Source organism: Arachis hypogaea, chromosome 8, assembly GCF_003086295.3.
Source record: "Arachis hypogaea cultivar Tifrunner chromosome 8, arahy.Tifrunner.gnm2.J5K5, whole genome shotgun sequence".
Taxonomy (NCBI): Eukaryota; Viridiplantae; Streptophyta; class Magnoliopsida; order Fabales; family Fabaceae; genus Arachis; species Arachis hypogaea.
The window spans coordinates 3,530,513-3,550,736 of NC_092043.1; the positions used below are offsets into that span (position 1 = coordinate 3,530,513).

At 33.7% G+C, this 20,224-nt stretch overlaps 1 protein-coding gene and 1 non-coding gene across 2 annotated transcripts; both read right to left on the reverse strand.

The window, feature by feature from the left end:
• Positions 1-1,733: 1,733 nt before the first annotated feature.
• On the reverse strand, positions 1,734-7,522 carry LOC112705698 (O-fucosyltransferase 16). The gene is made up of 10 exons (XM_025756606.3): positions 7,147-7,522; positions 6,992-7,045; positions 6,774-6,864; positions 6,585-6,661; positions 5,812-5,900; positions 5,477-5,660; positions 4,105-4,286; positions 3,492-3,594; positions 2,907-3,238; positions 1,734-2,818 (listed from the first exon to the last, which is right to left on the reverse strand). The coding sequence occupies exons 1-10, from the start codon at positions 7,312-7,314 to the stop codon at positions 2,374-2,376; spliced, it is 1,725 nt and encodes a 574-aa protein (XP_025612391.1). The 5' UTR covers positions 7,315-7,522; the 3' UTR covers positions 1,734-2,373.
• A 7,435-nt stretch (positions 7,523-14,957) lies between these two features.
• LOC112708528 (small nucleolar RNA R71) lies at positions 14,958-15,061 on the reverse strand. The gene has a single exon (XR_003156382.1). It is a non-coding gene; the product is annotated as a small nucleolar RNA R71 (small nucleolar RNA).
• Between the last annotated feature and the right edge of the window lie 5,163 nt (positions 15,062-20,224).

Consider the following 20,224-nt stretch of genomic DNA (forward strand, 5'->3'; position numbering starts at 1 on the left):
AGATCTCAAACAGGATATCTGTTCACATATGGTGGTACAGCTATATCATGGAGGTCCACAAAATAGACGATAGCAGCAACCTCCTCTAATCATGCTGAAATACTAGCGATACATGAATCTAGTCGGGAGTGTTTTTAGCTCAGAAATCTAATCCAATATATTTTGTCATCATGTGGACTGATTGATCATAAGATAGCTCCAACTGTCCTGTTTGAAGATAATACAGCATGCATTGCTCAATTTAAGGATGGAAACATCAAAGGTGATAGAGCAAAGCATATTTCTCCCAAATTCTTCTTCACTCATGATCTTCAAAATCAATGGACAATTGATGTCTGACAGATCCGCTCAAGTGATAATCTGGCAGATTTATTTACAAAGTCACTCCCAAAATCCTCTTTTAAAATATTGGTACATTAGATTGGGATGCGCCGATTTCGAGACATTAAATGATGTCGGCAAGAGGGGGAGACTATACTTTTTTCCTTGGTCAGGTTTTTTCCCATTGGGCTATTCTTGACAAGGTTTTTAATGAGGCAGTCCCCATAAAAAGATATTGTACTCTTTTTCCTTCAATAAAATTTTTTTTCCATTGATTTTTTCTTTAGTAAGGTTTTAATGAGGCAAAATCCTAAATGGTCATCTAAGGGGGAGTGTTATGATAAGAACAAATGTGTGGATGTCCATTTATGACTTGGATGGTTAATTGAAGGAATCATCTTTCCAAAGATGAATTCATATTAATTGAGAGTTGAAAATGAAGTCCCCTTATGTATATAAATAGGAGGTTAAGCTTCCGTTAATAAGACATCAATAACAATAATCTTCTCCCTCTATATTTTCTATATACAAAACTTTTCTTCTTTCTGTTTCATACGTTGCTAATATATAATAGTAATAAATATATAAGTTACTTCTATTATTATAGTGAGATAATTATATTAGTGAATATTAAAATTAGAGTCCTCTATTTACATTTTATTTTATATTATATCTTCTTTATTTATTTATTCTACAACAATAATATCTTTTTTAGTGCTTAAAACTTTATATATTATCTAAGGTTTTGAAACTCTAAATAATTATATTATATGGGGGTTGAAAATCCCACAAAATAAACATAATTATTTAGTGTTTAAAATATTGTAAATTAAATATAAAAGTTGAGGAAAAACAACATATTTATTTATAGTCGGTCCAACCGAATAACAAAAATGTGGTTTAAATCTAGATTTTTTCTTGTATTGTATGCTCTCTTTATTATTAAACTATATTATTTTTTATTTTTTTTATATGCTAATTATAATTATATAGTAAAATTATACAATAATTTATTTAGATATTTTAATTTTAAATTTATTTAAATTAATTATATTTTTTATTGTTTATAATTATTAATATAAATATGATTAAATATGTATAAAAATATCAAATATTTTATTAGTTACAACATAATTATTTTTTATGCTTATATGATATTTATTAATATTATTTTTTAATAAATACATATAGTATATTACAATATAATAAATATTAAAATACTTTAATACAAAAATTAAATTAAAAAATCTTCATCATAAAAAATACTAAAATTTTATATACTTATTTAATAATAATTGGATTATACCTCGTTGATTATAATTTGTTGAACTAGTTGTTTTTAAAATATTAATTAAGATATGTATTTTAAATCTTTTATTATTTTATATTTTTTATTTATAGAGGACTAATTCTACCATTTCAATAACAACTCATCGGTTGAACCAATAATTCAGTTCTTACAACTATGTATTTATTCTTTTCTATTTTTCAGAAAAAATGAAGGAAAAAAAAAAAGACAAGTTCCCCGAATAGTTGAACATGTGTAGATTTCTCCCAACGATTATAGCGATCCTCTCTCTCACATCAAAAGGTTTCCCAAAACTTTTGGGACAAAAACTTTATGTTGGCATTTTGCTGCTTCTATTAGTGAAAATCAGTTGATTGCATCAAAATGCCAAAGAAAACTAGAAGCAGCGACGCACAATTTTCAACTATAAGAAATTTCCAGAACGAAGATATACACCGCCTACAGGGCTATGCCTCAACGTTGAATGGCTTCCCTCAATTGCACTCCCATTGCTCACTTCCGATCCCATCTCTGCGGATTCAGTTATGTCATCCCCTTGATCGAACCCAGGCCATTATATCATCGTGCATTTGATGATCCCATGTTTGAATTTTTTTCAGTATGTCTTTCCAAGTTATGTGGCTTTTCTGGCTCCGGAGTTTGTCATATACTTTCAATTGACTGGTAGCTGCTCAAGGGGATGTAACTAAGACTAACATAGCATAATGCAAGCAGGTACAATAGTGTTGAATATGGTAGCTCAACTAATCTGATACAACTTCTTCTAACTCAGGATTCTGAGAGTTCATTGCGTCATAGTCCGACACCGTTCCGTTGTATGTACCCTTCTCTACTCGATCACTCAGATCTTCATCATTTTCGTAATCATCATCCTCCATTTCTGGCAATCCAGAATCATCATAATCCTCGTCATCATCATTTTCATTGATTGCATTATCCTTCCCATGTTTTCTATGTCCAGAATCTTGGCCCACTTTGGGCACAGAATCTTCACAGATGCAGGTAGATGGGTTCTCATGAAACACGCCTCTGCCCGGTCTAACCTCATTTGGCTCCCCCATGAAGCCTTTTTGAAAAGTCCGTACACGGGAAGCAAAAGCTTCCCAAGTCATATTATTTCTGTTCATGATCAATTGGTAGAGATTTTTAGCATTTGGACGAATGGTTGGTTTGTGCCCAAAGTATCTCCTATAAGAAAGTTCATGGAAAGATAGAGTGGGTATAGATACGAGCGACCAACAGAAACAAGAAGAAAAAGCATATGCAGTTAATTTACCTTCGCCCAGCTAATATTTTAGCCATATTACCATTGTTATTGGTCACAAATACGTCACTTTCATCACAAACAATGAAGTCAAGTGCCGCCATGCGAGAGGAAAATGAAGAAAATGGTTCTAATTCTTCCTTAATAGCAATGGTCTCTTTTGAATGGATATTAGGAAATAATGCTCTCAGAGGTGCCAATGTATTTTCCCCTCCATATATTTCCCCTGATGCAACGTAAATATGAACACCAGAACCATACCCCAAGGCTCTTAGCATGAGACCAACTTCTTCTGGGGTTAACGGGCATTTTCCCTGTCTTCTTTGCTTATCAGGATTGGCTCCCTGCATTTCAATATAATCACATTATTCACTACTCTATATATTTCAAATCTGCTATCAACATAAGCATAAACCAAAATCATTCTCAACAAAATAATGTTTATGCCTCAGCAGGATGAAAGATTTTTCAGATTTTAATAGTCACTGATAATAATCATTCTGTGAACACATGCTATTAGGTTTAATAGCAGAAAAGGCAACAATAAAATATTACTAACAATCATTGGCAATAACAAAATTTAACTTTTGAGCTTACATGTAGCGTCTTCCACCTCTTCCTTATTGCACCCAGTTCTTTCTGTTCCTTCTCTCCTCCACCATAATCGCATCCAGAAAATGCAAGCATATCGGGTTCAAATCTGGAGCAAGAAAAGATAATCACATCTAGAAACTATTAAACACAAATTGTTTTTGGTCTGGAAAGAGTAAAATCCTTTTCTTTATTGTATTGTACAAGGCCCATGGACCTAGGGAAGGCCCCACTAGGGGGCAGGGTGAGGCCAGTGCAGTCATCCAAAAATATCGCCAAGGCTTGCAATAGTTGAGCTTTATTGGTTATCAAACTGCTGAGTCTAATCATGTGAATTTTTTTTTTTTTTGGTTTCCCACGGTATCCCCCAACCCGGCAGGTCAAGGACTAATCCGTCGCGGTACTGAGCTCCATTTAAGGGTTTGCCGCTGGCCAATGGGTTGCTGCATGCACAAGGCGAGATTCGAACTCCCGACACTTGCTTAAGCGGACTAGTGAGCTAACCACTAGACCAACCCAATTTGGTTCTCTAATCATGTGAATTATATAGGATAGAAATGAATAATAAACCAAAACTACCTCTTCTCACCCAAAAAAAAAAAAAAAAAAAAAACCCTACCTCAGGTGCAGTGCGATATAATGTTTGCTTCTCATCCTCATCCGACGTACCAATTTTCTACCCATTGCAAGTATTGGGTCGGTAAATCTTAACCCATGGTAGTTAACTCGACATCTTAACTTCTGATACTCCGGATCCAACCTGTTTGCAAGCCTGTAGTCATACTTGCTGAGCTGAATAACCTGCCACAAAGTGAAGCAAATAAATTTAATATATTTACGTATACCAAAAAAAAAATGTAATATATTTACTGGAAAATCAAATATTCAAACAGTTATCCACGTGCTGTTATCAGAACTTAAGGAGTCAATTAGTTGTATAAATGTAAACATACTTTAACTCGACTTCCATCATGCGAGTAGAATCCAACTCAACAATTATAGACACATTTGAAACAGTGACAGAAATCTAACAAATGGATGTTCCCTTTCCAAAAGAACGAATAGAATTAAATCTACAAGGACAAGACTAAGTAGTTAGCGCTGCATGAGTTGTCATGTGTATCTTCATCATCTGAAATATCGGGCAATTATTTTATTATTTTTTTTTGGGAGAGAGACGGAGAGAATGAGGCTTGCAATCAAAGTAAAGGAAGCGGTAGATCCTAGTTTGACTCGAATATTGTAGCAATTGCACACGTCGTGTTTAATTCCGCTTTTTATTTTTAATATTGGAATAAAATTGTATGTCTTGCTATATTACAAAGATAAGAAGTGTATCATGAAATTGTTGAGAATAATTGGAAGAATTCCGATGGTCAAATTTAGTAACAAAAGGTCTAAAGGTCAGATTTGTGTTTATACTATTTTATTTTTTTATAAAATAAAAAAAACAATGAGTCAAAATTTGTATTTATAATTTTCTTTATTTTTTAAATAAAAAAATTTGGCAGCTAGTTATAAAATTTTTATTATTTTAAAATCACAAAGCTAAAAATTCCATGTAAAATTTAACCTTCAAATTTTTATCTTCACATTAAAATAAACATCCAACCTACCCACATCAGTGAATAACAAACTATGTTTATTCATCTCTAAAAAAATTAGTCGTTTAATTCATCATATAACCACAAGATGCCATCCCAATGAAGGAAACTGGAAAAGACTATATTGAAAACAAAAGGCATCCAATAATTGAAGTTGACTGACTTTAACATTTTATGATTTATCCCGTAAATGTTTGGATTATAGACCTTAAACTAAAAGCATTTTAGAACACATTTTATTATCACAAAATAACGACCTCCACACTACAAACTGACAATCAACCTGGTGAATAAATTTACCTCTTTCTAGTTCTAGTTAACACACAGCATTTACTGAGTTGTACATCATATCAGCACCATCAGAGTTTCAGGACATAAAAAACTTACATGCTTTTTCTGGAGTATAGGTAATATACGATTTATATAACATCTTTCGCTACACTTCCTTGGAACACGCATCGAGTACAGAGATGATCTTCGGCCAACCTTTGCTGGGAGTTCCTTGATAATTTTGACATCTTTTGATAGGAAGGATATAAACCATTCAACATCAAAGATCTCCGAGAAGTTACTGCAACAGGCAAAGTATAACATCATTTAACAATCTAAGATACATCACAGAGAAAGTGCGAATGGAGTGTCAATACTTAGATCGCTAACTAAAATTAAATAGTATAACTGCAGAAAAGGGCTAAACAATATATGTCCTTTCTGCGACTGACCTAGAATCTTTCCAAAAAGACCGTTGATCAAGTTTGGGAACAACAAGAGTAGAATTCAGAATTCGCGCAGCAACAACAGCATCTGTAATCTGTCAAATGCAGAAAAGGAAATATTGGCATTGACAGCTGAGTATGCAGAAAGTTTGCAATTACTAACCAATTATTATATACAACAACGTGGGGTCGGCTAGACAACAATTATTATATGCTGCATTAAAGTTCTGAGGCTATATGTATTTCAAGCAAGCAGGTACAACTTTTGAAAAATAAACGACATGTTTCTTCCAGAAATGCAGGTAATAACGTAATCCAGAAAACTTTAGAAATCAAAAGACAGAAAATTAAAAGTAGAAGACACTTTTGTAGTCACACTGTCACAGTTATTGTCCTGAAACATGTGTCAGAGCCTTTGTCAATTTTATCGTCACAACTTCCAAGTCTTACATATGAAAGAAGCACTTTATATGAAGAGAAAGTGTTTCTAAGGCAATCCGTAGCAGCGGTTTGGATAAAACTTAAAAATCTTTTAAGGCTCCATGGTTATTTAATATTTAGTTCTATCTGCCAAGTGTAGTTCCGTTCTCATTAAAATGCAACACAGCATACTCCTATAATATAGCAATTAATAAGTTGATTTTGTTCACACTAGGCAATTTTTCCTCCCAGTTTTTTGTGTTCAATTCACAGTAAATTTAATAGGAGTCACTGTATAGTTTTCTTTATAGTAAAAAAAATCATATCATTATAATAGAGGCAAGATTCCAGAAAATTACTCCAGTTCTTTGTTGATTCAAGCCACCACTGGTTGCAATTACCAAATACCGATCCGGATGAGTAATGGCTTGAGCTTCTGCCACGCAAAAAGCGCATTCCTCATATATCATATATCATATGACAATACATATACACACAGCGCAATCTAAGCTTTAAACTAAACGGTTCTATATGCATGAAATACGCACTTGGAAACTCGCTGCTTGCGTTGCTACATCCATAGAAGTTTACGGAATTGTTAAAGCTCCAGAGTCCGCGATTCAACTTTCCTATTATTTTCTGGTTATTATGATAGGATAAAAACAAAATCACAAGCATAGTGACTGGTTAAGATCCAAAGGAAACAAAACATGGAACTGAACAACAAAATGAAAAAAAATAAAAGAAGCAAGAAGAAAGCCCTAACCGGAACGCGGAACACATTATCTCCAATAGCGTTGTCCTCCGATTGAACGTCAAACTACACGCACAACATTAGGTGAGAAAACGGTGAGGAATCAACGATCGATTGATTATGTTCAATTCATGTCGAACAGAGAGAAAGAGAGAGAGAGAGAGTACCGAAGAGCGTTGGCGCGGGCGGTGCATATGATTAGTTTCGTTGGGAGAAGGAGCTAGAAGAGAGAGTAGCGCGAAGAGAAACATAAGAGCGGCAGCGACGGCAGAGATGAGAGGAATCAAGAGAGGGAAACGCTGCAAATGGTGGAGGCGCCGCCTCTGAGGAGCCATAACGAGGAGGAGAAACCGATCGAACAAGGTAGTTAGTTATGGCGTACGGCATTGAAGTGCGAGCGAATGAAATGACCGAACGAGGGAATGAATGAATGAATGAAGGAATAAATATAAATAGATTTGAAAAGAAAAAGAGAGCGATGATGGCGCGTGGGGCGTGACTGGCTGATGAGACAAAGAATAACTATAAAAGGGGGACTCTGTCTCTTCCTCTGCCTCAGCTGGCTGCATGCTAATCATAATGTCAATCCTTCCCTCCTGTAATCTGGATTTGTTTTGACTCCTTCAGGATTCTTTGCTTTGTTTTTTTCCAATATTATCCGGTAGGAAAATGATTTCTCTTGTTGTAAAATAAATAGAAAGAGGCAATAAAATAAAGTATAAATAAAAAAATACTGCTATTAGTATTTAGTATTTATCAATATTATTATACTCTTATAAAAATAATATATTAATATTATATTAATGGTATATGAAGAAATAAAGTAAAGAAGTATTTTATATTGTAAAAAAGAGAGAGAATATTTATTTTATTATTGTTTTGTATTGTACGTAAGATTATGAAATTTTATTTATAGATGTACAAAATTAGCTTTTTCAAGCTTTGGAAATGATAACACCGTCTACATTAAAAATTTATATTATCTAAGTACTTTTTAATTGGATAAAAGGGTTGGTGGGGCATCCATACTGTAACAGTTCCCCTTAGATGACCATTATGAATATGCCTCATTAAAACCTTACTAAAGAAAATCTAATGGAAAAAATTTTAGTAAAAAAAAAAGAGTACAATATTCTTTATGATGGGGACTGGCTTATTAAAAACATTGTCAAGAAAAATTCAATGGGAAAAAATCTGACCAAAGAAAAAAGAGTACAGTCTCCCCCTCTTGTCGACATCATTTAATATCTCGAAATCGACGCATCCCAATCTCATGCACCAATCTTTCAAAGGAGGACTTTGGGAGTGACTTTGTGAATAAATCTGCCAGATTGTCACTTGAGCAAATATGTTGGATATCAATTGTCCCTTGATTTTGAAGATCACGAGTGAAGAAAAATTGGGAGAAATATGCTTTGTTCCATCACCTTTGATGTATCCGCCTTTAAGTTGAGCAATGCATGCTGTATTATCTTCAAACAGGACAGTTGGAGCTATATTATGATCAATCAGTTCACATGATAACAGAATATATTTGATCAAACTCCTGAGTCAAAAACACTCGTGACTTGCTTCATGTATCGCTAGTATTTCAGCATGATTAGAGGAGGTTGCTGCTATTGTCTGTTTCGTGGACCTCCATGATATAGCTGTACCACCATATGTGAACAGGTATCCTGTTTGAGATCTCCCTTTGTGTGGATCAAATAAGTATCCAGCATCAGCATAGCCAACTAATTGTGACTTTGATCCATATGGTTAAAACAATTCTATATCAACCGTTCCATGAAGATATCGAAAAATTTGCTTGATTCCACTCCAATGTCTTCTGGTTGGAGAGGAACTAAACCTTGCTAGTAAATTCACCGCGAATGATATATCGAATCGTGTATTATTAGCAAGATACATTAGCGCTCCAATGGCACTAATATATGGTACTGACGATCGGGTTTTCTATCGGTAAAGAAATTTAACAAATATATAATCGCGTTGTAAGTACAGCTTCTAAATCAACAGAAAATCCTTTCGTACAAACGTTTGGTTGTCACAAGTAACAAACCCAATAAAATTTATAAACCGAAGTATTCAAACCTCGGGTCATCTTATCAAGGAATTGCAGGGAAGTATGATTTATTATTGGTTATGGAAAACAGTATTTTTGGATTTTTGAAAGGTTGAATGAGAAAAATAGATTGCAGGAATTAATAAATCAATAGCAAAGAAAATTCTTGGCGAAGTATGAAAACTGGAAGTCCTATCCTAGTTATCCTTATCAATGGTGATGAGAATTATATTTTTACTCCCACTCAGTCAACCTCTAACTATAAAGGTAAGTCAAGTGGACAAATCAATTTAACACCTAAAGTCCTAGTCAACTCCTAAGGAAAGACTAGAGTTATAGGAATCTAAATCAATCAGCAAAGACAACAATTATCAATCACGATGAGTTTGATAACTCAAGAGTCACCAATTAATCAACTAGAACCAAGAATATAAGAAACTAAATAAAAGTCATATGTCTGAAATACCTCAAATATTAATAAAAGAAATCAAATCCAACATGGAAAAGTTCATAAGTCAAATTGGGAAAATAAAAAGAACATTGAACCTAAAAATTGAGAAGAAGAAATCCTAAATCCTTTAAGAGGAATCCTAATCCTAAATCCTAAGAGAGAGGAGAGAGCCTCTCTCTAAAAACTACATCTAAATTATGAAAAGTGAAATATGAATGTTGTATGAATTCTCCAATGAATGGATGGATTCCCCCACTTTATAGCCTCTAATCTGTATTTTTTGGGCAAAAAACTGGGTCAAAAATAGCCCAAAAATTGCTGATTGCGAAATTTGGTTCGTACAGGTCGCAGCAAAGTGACGCAGAGGCGTCGTCCACGCGTTTGCATGGATTGAAATTCGCAGATGCGACGCGTGCATGTCATCCACGCGTCCGCGTTGCCTAACTTCGGGGTAGCTATAACAAATTATATATCGTTGCGAAGCCCCAGATGTTAGCTTTCCAATGCAACTGAAGCCGCATCATTTGGACCTTTTTAGCTCAAGTTATGGTCGATTTAGTACAAAGAGGTCAGGCTAGACAGCTTTAGCAGTTCCTTCAGTTTCTTGTATTCCTTCCATTTTTGCATGCTTCCTTTTCATCCTCTAAGCCATTCCTGCCCTGTAATCTCTGAAAATACTTAACACACATATCAAGGCATCGAATGGTAATAAGAGATGATTGAAATACACAAATTAAAGACTCTAGGAAGCAAGTTTTCAATCATAGAACAAATTCTGGAAAGGAATTGTAAAACATGCAAATAGTATGAATAAGTGGGTAAAGAGTTGATAAAAACCACCCAATTGAGCACAAGATAAACCATGAAATAGTAGTTTATCAACATCCCCACACTTAAACATTAGCATGTCCTCATGCTAAGCTCAAGAGAAGCTAAAAGAGTAAATGGGGGAAAGTAAGACTCATGCAATGCAACCTATGTATATGAATGCAACTATATGCAAAATGTTTCTACCTACTTGGTTAAAAGTAAACAAGTTCTCCAAGACAAAAATAATTCAAATTCCACTAATTCAGATCATATAATAAAAGACAAGTAAACTTGTGAGAAGATAGCTCATAAAAGTAGGGAACATTGAATCAAGCACTGAACCCTTACTGGTAGTGTATATCACTCTAACTCTCAAGTGTCTAGGGTCAATTACTCTACTCTTCCCTAGTCATGCTTTCTCAACCTTGTTCTTCATCTAACCAATCAACAAATATTTAGCATGCCAATGCAAACATCATGAGGTCTTTTCAGGGTTGTAATGAGGCTGAGGTAAAGGTAAGGATATATGTATGGCCAAGTGAGTTATAATATGAATCTTTGACTAACCTAAGCTCCTACCTAACACACACACATACTCTATGTAATTCTAAAAATCACACCTAGCTACCCATAATTCCCACTTTTGTATCACATACTCATGTACCAAATTTTTTATATTTCTTTGTCACATGTGCATTGATCTTTCTATTAAAGCTTAACATTGGGGTATTTTTGTCCCCTTATTTATTTACTTATTTATTGAATATTTTTGGATTTTTCTATTTTTTCTTTTTTTTCTTTTAATAGAAAAATAATCATAACTTATCAATGCACATGGATTTTTCATTATTTTTCTATTTTGGTTTTTCATGAGTAGATTCCCAAATTTCCAATATTCAAATAAATTAGAAACATGATACATTTCCTTATTAACCCCTGTTCCCATAGTTTCCCCACACTTAGTTGATGCATGATGAGCAGATAATTTATACGCTTTTTGGCATTATTTTTAGGTAGTTTTTAGTATGATCTAGTTACTTTTAGGGATGTTTTCATTAGTTTTTATGCTAAATTCACATTTCTGGACTTTACTATGAGTTTGTGTGTTTTTCTGTGATTTCAAGTATTTTCTGGCTGAAATTGAAGGACCTGAGCAGAATGCTGATAAGGAGGCTGACAAAGGACTGCTAATGCTGTTGGAATCTGACCTCCCTGCACTCGAAATGGATTTTCTGGAGCTACAGAACTCTAAATGGTGCGCTCTCAATGGCGTTGGAAAGTAGACATCCAGGTCTTTCCAGCAATATATAATAGTTTATACTTTATTCGTGATTAGGCGACGTAAACTAGCGCTCAACGCCAGTTCCATGCTGTATTCTAGAGTCAAACGCCAGAAACACGTCACGAACCAGAGTTGAACGCCAGAAACACGTTACAACTTGGCGTTCAACTCCAAGATAAGCCTCAGCTCGTGTAAAGATCAAGCTCAGCCCAAACACACACCAAGTGGGCCCCGGAAGTGAATTTATGCATCAATTACTTACTTCTGTAAACCCTAGTAGCTAGTCCAGTATAAATAGGATAGTTTACTATTATATTAGACATCTTTGATCAGTTTATGCGATCTTAGACACTGGGGGCTGGCCATTCGGCCATGCCTGAACCTTCATCACTTATGTATTTTCAACTGTGGAGTTTCTACACACCATAGATTAAGGGTGTGGAGCTCTGCTGTATCTCAAGTTTTAATGCAATTACTACTATTTTCTATTCAATTCGACTTATTCTTATTCTAAGATATTCGTTGCACTTCAACATGATGAATGTGATGATCCGTGATACTCATCATCATTCTCACCTATGAACGCGTGACTGACAACCACTTCCGTTCTACCTTAGACCGGGCGCATATCTCTTGGATTCCTTAATCAGAATCTTCATGGTATAAGCTAGAATTGATGGCGGCATTCATGGGAATCCGAAAATTCTAACCTTGTATGTGGTATTCCGAGTAGGATTCCGGGATTGAATGACTGTGACGAGCTTCAAACTCGCGATTGTTGGGCGTGATGACAAACGCAAAAGAATCAATGGATTCTATTCCGACATGATCGAGAACCGACAGATGATTAGCCGTGCTGTGACAGAGCATTTGGACCTTTTTCACTGAGAGGATGGGATGTAGCCACTGACAACGGTGATGCCCTACATACAGCTTGCCATAGAAAGGAGTGACAAAGATTGGATAAAAGCAGTAGGAAAGCAGAGATTCAAAAGGAACACAGCACCTCCATACACTTATCTGAAATTCTCACCATTGAATTACATGAGTAACTCTATCCTATTTTATTTATTTTCGTTTACTATAATTTCTTAATACAGTTGAATCCGCCTGACTGGAATTTACAAGATGACCATAGCTTGCTTCATACCAACAATCTCTGTGGGATCGACCCTTACTCACGTAAGGTATTACTTGGACGACCCAGTACACTTGCTGGTTAGTTGTGCGGAGTTGTGACAAAGTATGATTCATGTTTGAGAGCACCAAGTCTTTGGAGCCATTGTTGATGATCACAATTTCGCCCACCAAGTTTTTGGCGCCGTTGCCGGGGATTGTTCGAGTTTGGACAACTAACGGTTCATCTTGTTGCTCAGATTAAGTAATTTTCCTTTTGTTTTGTTTTCAAAAAATTTTCAAAATTTTTTTTCCTTTCTTTCGAAAATAAGAAAAGAAAATACAAAAAAATTCATAAAATCATAAAAATCAAAAATATTTTGTGTTTCTTATTTGAGTCTTGAGTCAATTTATAAGTTTGGTGTCAATTGCATGCTTTAAAATTTTTTCTTGCATTTTTCGAAAATTCATGCATTCATAGTGTTCTTCATGATCTTCAAGTTGTTCTTGGTAAGTCATCTTGTTTGATCTTTAAATTTTCTTGTTTTATGTTGTTTGTTGTTTTTCATGTGCATTTTTGCATTCATAGTGTCTAAGCATTAAAGATTTCTATGTTTGGTGTCTTGCATGTTTTCTTTGCATAAAATTTTTTTCAAAAATATGTTCTTGATGTTCATCATGATCTTCAAAGTGTTCTTGGTGTTCATCTTGACATTCATAGTGTTCTTGCATGCATCATGTGTTTTGATCCAAAATTTTCATATTTTGGGTCATTTTCATGTTTTTCTCTCTCATCATTAAAATATCTTTTCCTTAATTTTCTCATAATTTTTAAAAAATTTGAGTTGACTTAGTCAAAAATTTTTAAAATTAGTTGTTTCTTACAAGTCAAGTCAATTTTTCAAATTTAAAAATCTCATCTTTTCAAAATCTTTTTCAAAAATCAAATCTTTTTCATTTTTTATAATTTTTGAAATTTTTTTAAATTTATCTTCAAAATCTTTTTCATAATTTTCGAAATTACACTAACAATTAATGTGATTGATTCAAAAAAATTGAAGTTGTTACTTTCTTGTTAAGAAAGGTTCAATCTTTAAATTCTAGAATCATATCTTGTAGTTCTTGTTAGTCAAGTAATCAATTTTAATTTTAAAAATTAAATCTTTTCTAACCATATCTTTTTAATCTTATCTTTTTATCATATCTTTTTCAAAATTTTATCTTTTTCAAAAAAATTTGATTTTAAAATATCTTATCTTCTTATCTTCTTATCTTTTCAAATTTGATTTCAATATCTTTTTCAACTAACTATTTGACTTTTTGTTTGTTTCTTATCTTTTTCAAAACCACCTAACTACTTCTCCCTCTCTAATTTTCGAAAATATCTCACATCTTTTTCAAAATTCTTTTTAATTAATTAACTAATTGTTTTAAATTTTAATTTTAATTCTATCTCATCCTTAATTTTCAAAAATCATTAACTCCTTTTCAAAATTAATTTTCGAATTCTCTCTCTCATCTTCTTCTATTTATTTATCTATTTACTAACACTTCTCTTCACCTCTTCTCATCTCAAATCACTGCCCCTATCCTTACCCGTGTGTTTGGATTATTCCTTCTTCTTAATCCTTATCCCCTTTCTTCTTCTACTAATAATAAGGATCCTCTTTACTGTGACATAGAGGATTCCTCTTCCTTTTCTTTTTCTCTTCTCTTTCATATGAGCAGGAACAAGGAAAAAGACACTCTTGTTAAAACTGATCCTGAACCTGAAAGGACTCTGAAGAGGAAACTAAGAGAAGCTAAATTACAACAATCCAGAGGCAACCTTTCTGAAATTTTCGAACAAGAGAAGGAGATGGCAATCGAACCCAACAACAATAATGCAAGGAGGATGCTTGGTGATTTTACTAAACCCACATCCAAGTTTGATGGAAGAAGCATCTCAATTCCTGCCATTGGAGCAAACAATTTTGAGCTGAAACCTCAATTAGTTGCTTTAATACAACAGAACTGCAAGTTCCATGGACTTCTATCTGAAGATCCTTATCAGTTTTTAACTGAGTTCTTGCAGATTTGTGAGACTGTTAAGACGAATGGAGTAGATCCTGAAGTCTACAGGCTCATGCTTTTCCCTTTTGCTGTAAGAGACAGAGCTAGAACATGGTTGGACTCACAACCTAAAGATAGCCTGGACTCCTGGGATAAGCTGGTCACGCCCTTCTTAGATAAATTCTTTTCTTCTCAAAAGCTGAGCAAGCTTAGAGTGGATGTTCAGACCTTCAAGCAAAAAGATGGTGAATCCCTCTATGAAGCTTGGGAAAGATACAAGGAGATGACCAAAAAGTGTTCTTCTGACATGTTTTCAGAATGGACCATATTAGATATATTATATTATGGTCTATCTGAGTTTTCCAAGATGTCATTGGACCATTCTGCAGGTGGATCCATTCACCTAAAGAAAACGCCTGCAGAAGCTCAAGAACTTATTGACATGGTTGCAAATAACCAGTTCATGTACACTTCTGAATATTTTTTAAATCCTTTTTCTTGATACTGCTGTTGTAGGAGCACATTCGAGGCATGGAAAGTCAAGAAAGTTTTCTCTAACATATCATTATCAGTGATCTTTTCCCCACATAATTTTATTCGTGAGGTGATTCGAAACATTGCAGAATTATATTCATTTATGGATTTAAAATCCTGTAGTCGCAAGTACGTCCATTCATATCGGACTTGAGGAAGTATCACCGTCTTTTGATTATTGTCCCTTTCTTCAAGGTTTTTCCAAAGATCTGTAAGATCTTTCAATGTGAGATATTCATTTTTCAATCCTTCGTCAAGATGACGACGAAGAAAAATCATGTTAGGCCAACAAAAATATTACTCTTAGGAAGAAAATAATCAGAAAGCATATTTGAACTTAGCACATTCACATAAGCTTATTAACTCAATATTTTCAGAACCCAAAACTTCACTTAATGAAATTAACGAAACAAAAGCTACTAAAAGTGAAAAGAAAAGTAAAAGAAAAAAGAGTGAACAAAAGATTGTGTTGGAAGTGCAAAGATTAGGGCAAAAGCTAAACTTGTTCTTCGGTTTTCAGACAATTTACCTCATCATCACGTCCCTTGTTAGTTGGACGAAGTATATAATCTCGATCTGTCAAGAGCCCAAGGAAAAGGACTATCCGTCGAGAAACTGCCGGAGATTTGTATGTTGGACAAATCGGAGGCGCCGAGAGCCACTGTAGATGACGACAGCTTCGTATGTTGTAGCAGGATATGGGGTTTAACCCTGAAAAAGTTGGGTGGTGGGGTTTCTTGGTTGAGTGAGATGAGACGTCAGAGAGAGATGACGGAGGTCACTAGGTTAGCTTTTGTGACCTTTGTTTTTATGGGGGGAAAGGAGAGGGATGTGGGTGACCTTTGGTTTTTTATATTTTGTTGGTGATTGCTTCTCATGTTGTTAAAAATGGGGAAAAATTAATAGAAGATAAAAATAAAAATTATTTGAAATTTTTTTAAGAAAAATTACACTAAAGGACCATTATAAAAAATTAATTATTAAAAAGACTTTTAATATCAAAATTGTTACGAAGGACTAAATTTTTTTAATATTTATGATAGTTAAGAACAAGTTTTTTCAAATAGTTTTGTTGCTGCATTATCAAGGAGAACAAAAAAATCAGCACACCCACCATCATGAAGCTTTACCCGAATCCCATAGCTAACATAATTAACAACCAAGAATAACAACGAAAACTAAGAAATCTGCTTAACAACACAAAGAGTTGTGCATAATAAAGAACTAAAAAAAATCCAAAAGATTGATACTTAATCTATTCCATAATAGAGTTATATATGAACCTTATTTGACCATAACATGTTCAACACATGAACCACAAACATCACAAAGGTAGAGATCCTCATGCTCAACAACGGCATGACCACATACACATGAGTAGTACCACTAATCTGGTTCATCCATAACTTCCTTAATTGTCCCAATAATAAAGTAATGACCATCCTGTAAAATTTTAAAAACAATGATATACTATAGAATAATGATTAACAAACCAGATTACGAAAACCGACACACATGTTTAATAAATTCAAGTTCAAATATTAAATGGAGAGTTTGTCAACCTAAAATAGTACCCCGTTATCTGCATGAAGATCTTGAATACTATTGATCTCTTTAGGATTGAAATAATCACCATCAACTTTAGAAACTAAGTTCCAAGCTCATTGGTCATAAGTCTTGAAAATTCATAACTGGCAACACTAAATCTACATAAAAGATCCAATAACTAATCTTCATAATACAAAACATATACATGAATACCAACAAAATAAGCATAGCAGATTGTAGCTTTACAATTTTTTTATCACAACTAACCTACTTAGGAACTCAACAGACTCAGGAATGTCGGGATTAAAGAATAACCTAGAGATATTCATCACATTCTGTAGGCTTACACGACCTGCATGCAAGAATCCTATTCTATTAACCTTAAACCATATTTAAATTAAAAGGTCAAAAAACACAACTAACTATTAGAGTAAAAATTCACTGAATATGTCTGAAACTAACCTTCAATTGCTTTGATTTTAAAATACTCGAGAACAATCATCGGAGATCTTGGATATTTTTGTAAGTTATCATATTCCAATAGATCACAAGCATTTTCAAACACATTGCATTGTAACTTTTTGCTGAATAAATAAGTTTCAAAAGCTCAAAAGAATCTAACTATATATTTATTGTTATAAACATAAAGGCTGGAACAAAAAAAAAATTAGAATTAATAGAAGATAACTAATGATATTGGAGAAAGTGAGAGAGATAATACCCATCAGAAAAAACTTCTAGCACAATTGCTTTGATCATCTTGCCATATGATGCTACATCTCTTTCTTTTCGAACACTAGTAATGATCCCAACAAAGTTTAATAATTAGATTGAAACATATATAAATTTGAATCAGAAACCACACTTTTTATTACATAATACTATGTTTCTAAGAGGGAAGAGCAAGAAACTTGTACGAACGAATGAGAAAATCGTCATCCTTTGTCCTTTGATCAATTTCATCTATTGAGGTAAAACACAAACCCGAATGAAGTATCCTTACAGATACCACAGAAACATCAGAGGTCTTGTATTGGAACAAAAGTCTGAATCGATGATTCGTCACTCTGTTTAAACCAGTATTTGGTAGAACTGTAAAATGGGTCATTAAGTACACATCTTCTTCAGATAAACATGAGTAATAATATCAGCATCATCGAATACAACATATTGCTGGTTCGGCAAATGAAAAGTCAACATCTGTACTGATAGCCATCTATGATGAATATCATTACATACCGAACTTCCAACGTACATAACTTTCTTATTTTAAAATAGTTTTCATCCATTCTTCGAACGATGTAAACTTCACAGACCTAATTTTCATATGAAATAAGTTTGAAATAATTTGGAGGTCCGAAAGCCAAGTTATGGCCTGCTGAAGTTTGGCCAAAAATCAATTTTACACAAAAATCCCTCAAACCTTTATTTCACCAAGTTTCTTTCAAAAACCAATAACTCACACTCCAATTTCAGCACTAATTATGTACAAAACAGTATCATACATATTCCATCTCTTCCATCACATGCAAATACCCAATTCTTAGCATTTTTATCAATACAATTTCACAAACCAATGCAACACAATTCACAAGTCATCCTATTATCATTATCATCATTTAAGATCCTCATCAATTATCATAAACAACATATTCTCACATACAACTCAACATTCAATACCTCATAATCTACTTAACCAATCCATAACACTATTTTAACAATTATCCTTAACTCATCCCAATCAACAATTTAATTCAACAACCAACAATCAATTCAACTTATCATATGGGTCAACTAGCCTAAGTTTTCACGACATATTACATATTATATACGACACCTCACCTTGTACCGCACCACAAGATTCTCAACCTTAGCTCCTCACTAATGAAACCCAGCCACCAAAGTTAGTCTACCAGTTTCTAATTTCTCAAATTGACTCCAATCCACAATAAATTTCAATCTACATCATAATATTCACTATAATCAACATAGAGTTCACTAATTCAATATTTCACAAAGGATTTGGGGGTGCTTACCTAACCCACAGCTCTAATGAGCTAAACCCGATAATACACGTAAGCTAATTCGAACCTAAACACCGAAATTAAATAATTTTTAACATAATTGTTCATAAGTTTCAAAATTGGAAAGGAAGATATTGAGGAAGAAAACGTGACTTTCTTACCTTACAATATACTGGGATTTGTAGAGCTCGACACTACGGTCGCGTGGCCACAATAGGTGCGACGATCGGAGCTCCGGATCAAAAGTTATGTGGGTTTAATTATCAAGTGAGGGTTTGTGTTTGTTGGAGGGTGTTTCTTCCTTCCTTGGTGAGCATTCAGCGTTTCCAGCATGCAAATGAAGAGAGAATGAACTGAGCTCATTCCTTTAAGTGAACAGGTTGGGCCCACGAGCCCGGTTTAGGCCCTTTTTTTCTTTTGATTTGCCCAATCTTAGGCCAAATTTTTAAAAATTAGTTTTAAAATTCTTATTTTAATTAGTTCTACCTCATTAAACCATAAAATTCTATTTTATAATTTATTGTATTAATAATTAATTTATTAACTAATTATACTAATTTTACGGGTTTTACAATGTCAACGATCATGTGATTATGGTAGGAGATTAATAGATGTTAGTTAACGAAAAAAATTATTTTGATTATTGTTTTATTTGAACTAATTATGATTTAAAATAAAATTATAGTTTATGGTCTAAGTATTTAGAGTTTTTAGATTTATTGTCAATGTGTGTGATAATAAGTTAGTTAATTTTAAATTAATTTTTATTTAGATTACTGTTTCAGTTGAATATATTAAGGTTTAGAATTAAATTATATTTTATTATTTAGGTAGTTAAATTTAGTTTGAATATGTTTGATAAAAGCGAGTTAATTTGAAATTATTTTTCTAATTTATTCTATTATAGTGTAGTTTCATGGCGCAAAACATGTTAGGGTATGAGGATACTTTTTATAAACGAGTTCAGATCGATCATATTCCTGGTAGACTATGTCGAGTGGTATAATTTTTAATTTACAACTTTCATATGTTTGAAATTTGTCTGATTATTTATGAACTTCGTTTTGTTTGACTAATTGATTTTTTTGATAGGCGCCTGAGGTCTTGCATACAAGAAGGAATTTACTACAACGGCCACTCGAGCAGATTTAGTTACACCTTAGATGAGACAGGATTGAGCATGTGGCATATATGCTAGAGTGGGACCATGATTGAGCATTGATTTCTACTTTGATCGAGAGATAGAGACATAAGTCCCACACTTTTCACTTGCCATGTGGAGAGATGACCATCACCCTGCATGACATGATGTATCAATTGGGACTCAACATTGATGGAGATCCAGTCAGTGACTGCATCAGTGGGT